Source organism: Impatiens glandulifera, chromosome 9, assembly GCF_907164915.1.
Source record: "Impatiens glandulifera chromosome 9, dImpGla2.1, whole genome shotgun sequence".
Lineage (NCBI taxonomy): Eukaryota > Viridiplantae > Streptophyta > Magnoliopsida > Ericales > Balsaminaceae > Impatiens > Impatiens glandulifera.
Window position 1 is genome coordinate 21902956 of NC_061870.1, and position 10923 is coordinate 21913878.

The 10923-nt window shown below is 32.5% G+C and overlaps 2 protein-coding genes across 2 annotated transcripts; both read right to left on the reverse strand.

Annotated features, from left to right (window-relative positions):
• Positions 1-1311: 1311 nt before the first annotated feature.
• LOC124915089 (MOB kinase activator-like 1A) lies at positions 1312-3816 on the reverse strand. Its single transcript, XM_047455742.1, has 7 exons — positions 3515-3816; positions 3386-3434; positions 3132-3240; positions 2301-2394; positions 1982-2115; positions 1732-1895; positions 1312-1645 (listed from the first exon to the last, which is right to left on the reverse strand). The coding sequence occupies exons 1-7, from the start codon at positions 3538-3540 to the stop codon at positions 1574-1576; spliced, it is 648 nt and encodes a 215-aa protein (XP_047311698.1). The 5' UTR covers positions 3541-3816; the 3' UTR covers positions 1312-1573.
• A 1199-nt stretch (positions 3817-5015) lies between these two features.
• Positions 5016-7202, reverse strand: LOC124914825 (vacuolar protein sorting-associated protein 2 homolog 1-like). The gene is made up of 5 exons (XM_047455438.1): positions 6980-7202; positions 6516-6646; positions 6341-6445; positions 5378-5638; positions 5016-5300 (listed from the first exon to the last, which is right to left on the reverse strand). The coding sequence occupies exons 1-5, from the start codon at positions 7014-7016 to the stop codon at positions 5154-5156; spliced, it is 681 nt and encodes a 226-aa protein (XP_047311394.1). The 5' UTR covers positions 7017-7202; the 3' UTR covers positions 5016-5153.
• Between the last annotated feature and the right edge of the window lie 3721 nt (positions 7203-10923).

Consider the following 10923-nt stretch of genomic DNA (forward strand, 5'->3'; position numbering starts at 1 on the left):
AAATATATATTAATTTTAAATATCTTATTTGAATATTATTTTAATGAAATAATATTTTTAATTTTTAATTAGGTATATATTAAAAAAAATATTTATCATTCAAACTCAACTTCATAATCTTTTTATTAATCTATTTATGAACTCTTTTTTCGGGTTCAAAATAGAAGATTAAAAAGTCATCAATTTGGACAATAATAAAAAGGGATGGAGACACAATGGCCTAATAATACAAAAGTTTTTTTTAAAAAAGTATCATGGGTTATTGAAAAATGATGATAGAAAATATCTTGAATGATGATTATCTAATCAAATGTATTGCTTTTTTTACGGTTTCACTCAAGGTTTATTCACGAAAGATGCTAGCCGAAAATTGTGACTGACCTAGAAGAAATAATAAAGATTGATACACGATCGATTAATCGAAAAAGATATCTATTTTTGTTAGGATTCGAGCCAACATTGATGTAACGAAATCGATCAAGACATGTATGAATATCACAAGAGAAGACAAATCAAATATCTATGTAAATTACAAGTACGAGAAGTTGGGTGATGTTTGTTTTGGTTGCGATAGACCGTACACATGGATATGATGTGAATGAATGTTCTAACTCATTAGATCAAGAGAGAACAAAATTGGGTTTTTAATTCAAACTTGCTCCTCCAGCATAACTCTACCAAATGTCTAGAAATCAATAAAAATTTCAAAATAGCTTCGACTAAGAGAGAATTTAACTCAGCCGCACATTATATTGAAATGCAAAGAAATCGCACCGATTACTTGGAATGAGCTTAACTTTCAACAAATTCAAACCATACATCTCACTAACCACAAATGTTGGGTGAATTTGAAATAGTTGTTGACGAATCAATTTTTTGACAATTGAATTGAATCAATATAGTTCGACGGATAGAATTGAGGAAAAAAAAATCGACAATAAATATACAGTTTTAGCATAATTAAAATCGATGTATTATGGTATAATAATTTTTTTTATTAAAATAATTAAACCAATAACATCCTAATTTAAAATATATTTATTAAAATTTAAATGTAATGAATAAATCTTAAAAATGTAGGATTATTATTATATTTGTATTTTTATATATAATTTTGTTTGATTAATTACTTAAAATATCAAATATTTACTACATTTATTAGTTGGATAGAGTTTTATATAATAGACCAAATTCGATTAATAAATGCCTAATCACATATAGAACAAAATCAATTTTCAATAAGTCTAACAAAATTTGTCACAAGTTAACACAAAATAACAATATTTATGATAAGTTAACACGTAAAAGATCTTGAACAAAAAAAAAATTCAAATCACAAAAGACCGGTAAAATATTTCTGGTTAAGCATCCAATTTCTTCGTTATGCTTATTTTTGCAAAACACTTGATACTAATATTCTCAACTTGCCAACCACATACTCCCAGATTAGATACGAAAATCTTCGATATCACACGCAAACAAACTACATAGGGTCCCTAAAAGATTTATAAAAAAACAAAACAAATAGAACAACTTGGAGAGTTCTTAGTTACAAGAATGGGAGATTTACATTTTACAGCTGCAAAATGGATTCAACCAGCTCGAATAGAGGTGCAAGCTCACCCTTATCTATCAACCGGAACTCCTGCAGTATATATGAGCGAGCGAGGGATCGTGAGAAATTGAATGTTTTAGTATGAAAACAAAACAAAACAAAAAACAAAAACATACCCAGGTGAAAAGAACAAAATGTTTAAAGCAAGTGTTTAGATGAGCTTCTTCCTGCAGACTCACAATCTTCTGGAAATGTGAGTGGTAGATGTGAGCATAAACGCGAAACAATCTTTTGAATACTGTCTTAACTACATCCTGGAAATTCCCCGGGAATGGAGAACCTAAAGAAAAAGAAAACATAAGGAAAGTAAGATCAACTACTTCAATTGGAAGTTGGATGATACCCCAAAAAAAAAGAGATAAAAACCTAGTTTTTGAGGGAAAATTGATTCATCATCAAGCTGGCCTTCAATCCAATCCATCAAATACTCTACATACTTTGGAGCTGAAACCTCAATGGGTTTCTTTATGGTGACTCCATCAGCCCATCTATACTCATACCTACACCGATAAACTAACATGATGAGTCTGTTTTGTTATCAAGTTCTGTCATGATCACATTCGTTATGCAAAATAATTACACTATAATCTTAAACCAAACGAGAAAAGAAATCCAATTTTGACGTATTTCCAAATATAATCAGTATGTACTAAGTCTATGTAGGGAGGGGGGTAGAGAATAATACTTTGGTCCTGCTGTCATTGATGGACAACTGGATGCCGTGCAGAACTCAGTAAGTGTTCCATACAAAATGTTTACTTGGTTAAACAAGTCCACAGCTGCAAGAAAGTTAAACAAGTGGATAGTGATTTTAGAGCGGATAATAGGGTATAATGTGCAAATATATATAAACGAACGCCTGAAAGGGGCAATTAAATATACCAACAGACGTAGTAATTTGTGGGTACATATATATATGCTTTTTTATCTTCTAGAGCAACAAGAATCATGAAATGCAATGGAAAGAGAGATTATGATAAAAGTATTAATGATTTGCTACCAACTATTAATCTAAAAGGTTGAACATCCAAGAGCTTGTCTCATACATAGCTTAGGTAGTATGAAAACCTCGAGAAATATTATTAAGACTAAGTTTGGTTAAAGCCAAATTGGAATTGCATTTGGGGGTTTAATTCCAATTTTGTTGTTTGTTTAGTGACTTAAAAAGAGGAAAACTGAAATTAAAACTAGAATTCTCATTGAATTAAAATGTGATAATCTTTGTGTAGGGGCAATTCCATTCTAATAATCTCCAAATTCCAATTCTAGTATACATACTCCTGCATAATTCAAGCCAATGCAATTCTTCCAACTATTTGTTAATTAACTGAAAATGGATTTATATGCAATTACATGCTTATAGACAGTTAACATAGGAATTGAATTCAATGTTAATTCTCATAGAATTAGAATTCTAAACAAGAGCCCAATGGTTTCAAATTCGATTCTCATGAATGTGGGGGTCGTGCTAGCTTCCTAAGAAAGCCTAAAAGTTGTGAAGGCTAAGAATGCTTACTATTGACAGCCAACCACTCATTAAGATCTTCACCAGGAGGAAGACGAACAGCTTCCCTTAAGTTACCACTACCTAAGGTAGCATCAATATGTTTTTGAAGCTGTGCACCCTGCCATTTTCAAATTAAGATTCAAACACAAGCAGATTGTGTTTCTCAAGAATAACAAGACATATACATAAATAAAGCAGCAAACCACCAAAACCCTAACCTCTAAAATAAGAACACAAAGGAAAATAAACAAGAGAAAAATAACCTTGTTTCCTGACGGAGCATTCTTTTTAGGGCGAAAGGTCTTCTGATTTCTGCCATTACAATTACAACAACAAATAAATCAAAACACAATAAGAATGATATTGGATGCAAGAAAATGCATGATAATTACCTGCTTCCGAGGCCGAACAAACTCATGATTCAATCAGTACCTACCTCTAGGCGTTGGCCTAGGGTTTCCTCTGTATTTCTTCCAACAGAAATGATTCGCCTCTGTTTCTGTTCGAGAAATATATATTCAGGAAGAGAAACGAGAGAGGCGAAGGAATGGATGGTGAATGTATGTATACACATGATACCTATATATATATAGAGAGAGAGAGAAGATGAAGAAGAACGTGACAGACTGGCATTGTATGTATGTATTGGTTCAGATTAAGGAGAACCATCCCCCACCGTTTCTCTCTCTTCTTTCTCTCTCTCTAAAGCCAGATCGATCATCGTCGTCTTCTTTGTTTGCCATTGAAGGAAGCTTATCTGGCGATGACTTTAACGTTTATATTTGACTGGTTTTCATATTTGAAAACAATTTATATTAATTATTAATTCTATATTTTAATATATTTCTGTATGAGATAAGTTAACTTTTTGTAATTTTATAATATAAATAATTTCACATCAAACGAGACCCTTGTGACAGTTGAGAATATATAACATACTAAATATTAATGACAAGTGTATGAATTAATTGTATTAAAAGGTTGTTAGGATGTAATAATGGCTTCATTTAATATATATTGTTTTTTTAAATAAAATAATAATAATAATGTATTAGGCATGATTGAGGCTGCTGTTACAAACAAATTGATCAGAGATATTATGATATTATTTAAAAACATGTTCTTGTTTTAGTTTGAGAATCAATTTGAAAATACTTAAATTGATTTTTTTTTTTATAATGTTATTAAATTATATTATATTTTAAAACATTAATCATATATGTCAACAAAAAAAAAATCCTCACATTTATTTTTGAATTCATATTTTGAGTAACCCTTAATCTTTTTGGTAAGGTCACAATTTTAAACTATTTTGCAGTAATACAATGAATTGTCCTGTTTGGGACGGTTTTTCTCAAATTTGACATATTTTGCGGAATGTAACGGAGATGGTATTTATGTTCTCACTTCACTTGATTTCATTCAAATTCTACCCAAACACTATGAACATATTTAAATATATAAAATAATTAACATATTTATTTATTCATTATATTTAATAAGAGTTTTAAGTTTATCTTTAATAATAATATAAATTTTCAATATATTATAATATATATTATATTAAAAAATTTATTTATATAATTTATTTATATATATTTTATTTTAAATACATTTATATAAACAATGTCTTGCAGAGCTTCAGATTTATTGATGTTATTTTTTATTATATAGTAATTAGTTTCTTATACATAACTTTCAAATAAATTAAATGAGAATAACTTTTTAATATAAACAAATTTATTGTCTCATTTAAATCAATATTTGAATAAGATAGTTAACGGAAAAAAATCAAATAAGCAATATACTAAAATTTCAAAAGGGTAAGTTCCAAACATTGTGGCGACATGAGATTGAGGTAATGTTTCGTTTTTTAAGAAAAGACAAGTAGTAGAAAGATTTGAAATCGTCACATTTCCATTAAAGCAAATGGATCATAATAATGTTGGCTTACATCAAATAACAATCAACAAAATGAAGCACAAACATTTTAAAAATACGCAAAAATGCGCATTATTACGTATTGTCATTTTACATCCTCCTCAAGTTGTCTAACCTGGCTTGTAAATCGTTGTCTATCCCAGTTTCATCGTTGTTTGCCGTTGTTGCTTCTTCAGTTTGCGCAACTTTATTCTTCGCAGAAGGGGCAGTTATAGTTGATGATGGCGCATTCAGAAGCTATCAAATTGAACCAAATTATGAGTTCCATGGCAAAAACCTGGGAATAACTTATTTGAAACAGAATAAAATAATACCTCTGAATTGATATCGATTCCAATTTCATCGAGGACTTGACTGACGAGCTGGTCAGTTTCTTCTTCCTCATCGTCTCCTTCCATAGCATCGTCAATGGCATCACCCATAACCTCGGATACCATTTCCATCTTCTCGTTCTGCATCTCAAATTCCATCATTATTTTCTGCAGTGCTGGAAGATTCATTTGCCTATTCATCTGGCCCATTGCCTTTGTCACACCTTTCATTGCCTCTCCCATGGCTTGTGTTGATTTCAATGTCTGTAATTATATAACATGTCACAAAAATTAGGTTTTAAATCCCAATTCCTACAAAATGCAACTGCACATCAACTTAAAAGGAAGTTGAAAATTGTTTGTATTTATTTCCAAATTACTAAGAATGCTAGTGAAAAGAACACATTGATGAATAAGTAGTATATATGTTCTTTCTCTATTTCTAGCCCAATCATTTGGAAACACTTTCTGAAACTGAAGCTGTGTATGGACTAGAAAACAAAACAAATATCATATGAGATACTTGACAAAGAAAGTGTTTGTTTGACGTTTTCTAGTTCAACTCCAAATCCATAAAGTGTTTCCAAATGGGTCCTATAGAGTCACATTGTTTGATTAAAAATCCACATAAGTTGTTATGTGACCTAATTTATTCCAATGCCAGTAGAAGTTGTTAAATCCAGGGAGAAACCGCCATCAAAATTCTACTACATCGAGTTATTAACTATGGGGATGCAAAATCTCTCTAAGAGTAATATGCAGTTTTCATATTTCAATTATATGAACAATGTAAAGGAACTCGAACAATGTAAAGGAACTCCCAAAGAGGTAGGCATGATTGTTTGAACCTTAATAAATGTCGGGCTGACTACTTTATTTGGATAAAAGTGTTTGTATGTGATTGTCTCGATAATCTTTTACCAACACATTCGACAATGAACTTTTCCATTAAACCCTAAAAGATACCTGCATTCTGAGAGATACACCCTGCAACTGAGACTTTAGTTTATAAAACTTTTCAATCTGATGTCGTGTTCGAACAAGGTCCTTAGCCATAACTTTAACAGCTCCCTGAAAGAAAAACAGATTGACTTCTCAATTCTCATCATATTCCAAAAGTTCTAAATTGCAATGAAAATACCATTTGCCCTTGTTTGGCACTTTTCTTTATCTCTGCAATTAGTTTTTTCTCTTGTGCCTGTAAACCTTGCCTTTCTCTTTCAATTTCTCTAATGGATTTATCCAACATCCTCTTGTTCTCCCGCAGGAGTTCTGTGAATCAAAAGGATATGTATCAGATTTATGAACCACATAAATTCATTGTTCTAACTAGATCTCTCATCCTGATTACCAAATGATAAGATTTTACAAGAATTTTTTGTTCTCTTCATACATGCATGATTGAATCATAAACTGAATCTATTTATCTATCGATCTACAAGGCAATCACCGAGTCGATCGCATCTAGTATTGAATTATCACATCCTAATTCCCTAGAAAGCGAAATATAATAGAAAACAAGAATTACTGCTTCGTATAAGAAGAGAAAAGAATCAGGAATCTGGAGGTTAGAAATTGATTGGCGATTTAGAATAGAAAAAGAACCTGCGGGCGATTTCTTCCGGCCAAAGAGGAAACTCATCTTCGTGAAGAAGCGTTGGTGACTGATTCCGAGATCTTTGATTATCTGATTAGCGGAAGGAGAAGATCTGATATGGAGGAAGGATTACTTAGCTTCTTCAAGGATTTGAATCATTCATCAATGTCAAAATGGATTTTACGATTACGCGATTACGCGTCACGGCCGTGTTTTGGAAGGATCGACAAGGCGACGAAGAACTTTCAATCTATCTGATTCTCGCCAAATAAATAAATAAATTTAATCCGACGGTGGACAATAATTATTCGACATTAATTAATAATTTAAAACTGTGCATCCTTTTGAGAAATTTGGTCATCCAATTTTTATTTTTTTAATCACTTAGAAAATTTTGTATATTAAAATTAGGATTAATGAAATATTTTGTCAAGTTTAACTAACTATATGTAAAAGGAGGGAAAGAAGGAACAAATTAACTAAAATATAATTTTTGCGACCACAAATACACATGATTGATGGGTTTAGGAGGGACATAAGGTTAGGGATGTCAACTAAAAACCGCTTTGACAATAGCCAAGTCGATTCAGACTTAGAAAGAATTTTCTTCGTTTTGACCGGAGATCGGAACAATCGAAAAAAACTCAAAAGACGTTAACTAGAGATTTGGGTGGGATGCCTCGAAACCGCCACAAATACATAAAATTATAATATCATTATATATATTATATTATTATAGGAATATTATAACTTTAAAAATAAATATAAAATAAAAATTGACACAAATAAACTAATCAAATTCTAGTATGTCTCACACTTGTAAACGAGTTAAATTGCTCGTGGTAACTCGGGTATGTCTCACATAGTAGCTGAGTTAAACTTATAGAAGACTTGACATTGCCACGTGCCAAACTAATTCAAATTCATGTGATGTACGTTTCCAGTACACCACGATCTTTCTTAAGAATATTCAGCGCACTATCTTCATCTAGTACATCCACGATCAAAAGCATATTCTCTGATGTACTACCCTGACACACATCTAACCAAAATAGGACATGTGTCCTCTGAAGCAAATTTAACCGTTGAGGTGTTATTTATTTAAGAAGTGGGAGGACAATTTGTACTCTCGGTTTTTCTGGCAATCAACACTGTTTTTTCTACTGCTTTTACGAGTCTTAAGCATTTTGTGTGAACCTTCTATCAATCGCTCAAGCTCTCAAGTTATAAGAGTTTACAAGTTTGCTAAATTATAAAGTTGTATTACATATTGTTCTTTTTGTGTGAGATTTCAGTATTGTAAGTTGACAAAATCTATTCTGTTCAATAGAGTGTTGTATTAGGAGTTCGGAAATAGGCATTGTCTAAGTCCTGGTTGTCTGACTGGGTTTGTGTAAGCGTTGTATTCAAACCAAATATTCTTGTAATATCATTCTCAAGGTTGAGAAAAATGGGTGACGTAGGAGAGTTTGCTCCGAACATCCATAAATAAACTTTGTGTCTTGTGTTCTTTTCATTTCGCATTTTTTAAACTCTTTATCTACCGTTTCAAGTCTAAACAAACAGTTCTACACTTGACTCCAATCAAGAGTTTGTGAAGAATATAAACATATATTAACATCTAACAAAGTTAATATCAAACGAATGTTTTCGCGGTTAACAATATTTGGTCAACCCTCTACTATTATTGACTCATTTCCTAACAAATATAATTATATATAAAAACATATTTATAATTTTATTTATGTTGTATTTAAATTAATTTGTATTAATTATGCTATAATTTATATAATTATATATATAAATAAATATAAAAAATATAATTATAAATTAATTTGTGAGATATTTAAATTAATTTGTATTAATTATTTTATTTGTGTATAACATATTAATAATTTTATAATCTATATAATTAAATTTATGTGTGATATATTTAAATTAATTTGTACAAAGTATATATATATATATATATATATATATATATATATATATATATATATATATATATATATATATATATATATATATATATTTTGTTAGGATCTAGATCGCCGCTGGTGAACCGGGGGTTGGACCGGTCAGCGGTTCGCACTCGAAGGGTGGTGGTTAATCCGGTTAGAGATTAACACCGGGGTTTCAATACTACACAACCTGTCACAAACCCTTGAACTAGGTTCAAGCGCGGAAGAGGTTTGCTTTCAGGTTGAAGCGGCACGCTTGTATGATAGGCAGAATCGGTATTGTATAGTGGAGATTTGAAGTTTGATGGATCGGCTTTGGTAACCTGGAAGTTCGGTATGGTTAGGATTAAGTCGGTTATAGTGGTATAAGTCGGTCTAGTGATGAAACCGGTAGACAGTAAATAACAAGACAGGTTTTATGGATGTTCGGAGATAAAACTCCTACGTCACCCCTTCCTCTCGAAACCGCGAGAAGGATATTCACTAAGGAATACAAGTACAAACCGATCGAGACTTATTTCCTGCTCGATAACACTCTTACAATTTATACCGAAATTGTAAAACACACTTCAACTTTCAACACTTAGGCTTTCTAACACAGCACAATCTTATCACTTGTAGTAAATGCTCTCTCAAAAATGTGCCACAACGTATATCCTTCTTAAGTCACTACTGCTTGAGTCACTGCATTTACTCTTCTTCAGCTACCTCCTTTTATAGGTGAAATATGCCAACGGTCATATTTCACTGTCTTGAATCTGATTGGCTGATCAGAGGTGCAGTGATTCAGTGTCTCAGAGGTTCAGACCTGCGGTCGTTTCCTCAGATCTGACGGTCAACCTCAGACCTGGTGCTCTGTCTCAGACCTGGCGGTCTGTTCTTCCGGTGTGTAAGACAAGCCTGCCGGGTTTGTCTTTTACTTGATGTAGGCACTGTTTGTTGGACAGTTGTCTGTACTTGGAAGATTTCTTTTCTGTCTTATCCCGAAGTGGAAGGATCCGGTAGTACTGTCTTCTGCAGCCTACAGTCTTTCCTCAGACTTGCATGGATATGGAAGTATTCAGTCTGTTCCTTTGGTATCGTTCTCAACAGATACCCGAATTGTCTTCTTGTACTGGTCGGTCATTTGACTTGGCCGAATGTCTTTCGGTATGAGTGATGTAACCGGACTTCTTCCGGTTATTTCTCTCTTATGGATGATCGGCTGTTTGATGATTCTGGTTTTAAGCTTTGGTCGATCCTTTCTTTGTGCGGTCACGTTCCGAATACTCTTGATCGGTTTGGTAGCTTGACCGGTTAGGTTTCTTTAGTTGATTCTCTTGTTCATCCGGTCCGGTTCCTTGTTCCTACATGGGAAGTTTATTTAAGTTAGGTTTATTTGAACCGGTCTGAATCTATCTAACAATTTCTCCCTTTTTGATTATTTTATTTAAAATTATCAAAATCATGTAAGTTTGCAACCGTAGGCCGGTTGTTTTTGTTTGTCCGGTTTATGAAGAAGACTTAGAGAATTTTTCGAAAAATTTTGAGAGAGAATTTTGAGAAGGGTTTTGGAAGAGTCTTTATCTTTTATCTAACAATTTCTCCCTTTTTGATTATTTTATTTAAAATTATCAAAACTAAGTAGAAATGCAAAATAAGGCCGGATTCAAAAATAACTTTATATATTTATATATATGTGACCGGAAAAGACAAAATATATAGAAATACTAAGGCCAATGAGAAAAAGAAGGATAGTCCTTATTCAGAGTCCGTGAAGTCATATACGGTCTTCTTTTTCTTCTTCGGTTGTTGTTGCCCGGTCGGTTCGGAAGATCGTCGCCTTTTAGATCGGGACCGCAGTTGTTCTTCGACTTCATCCTCGACTTGGTCGGCCTGCTGCGATGTACCCGTAATGACCGGTTCAGAGACCTTTTTGAGCATCTCGGCTATCCGAACTTTCTTAGGGGCCTCCCTCTTTCTCTTTTTCGGTGCTGAAGCGGAGGCGGCCG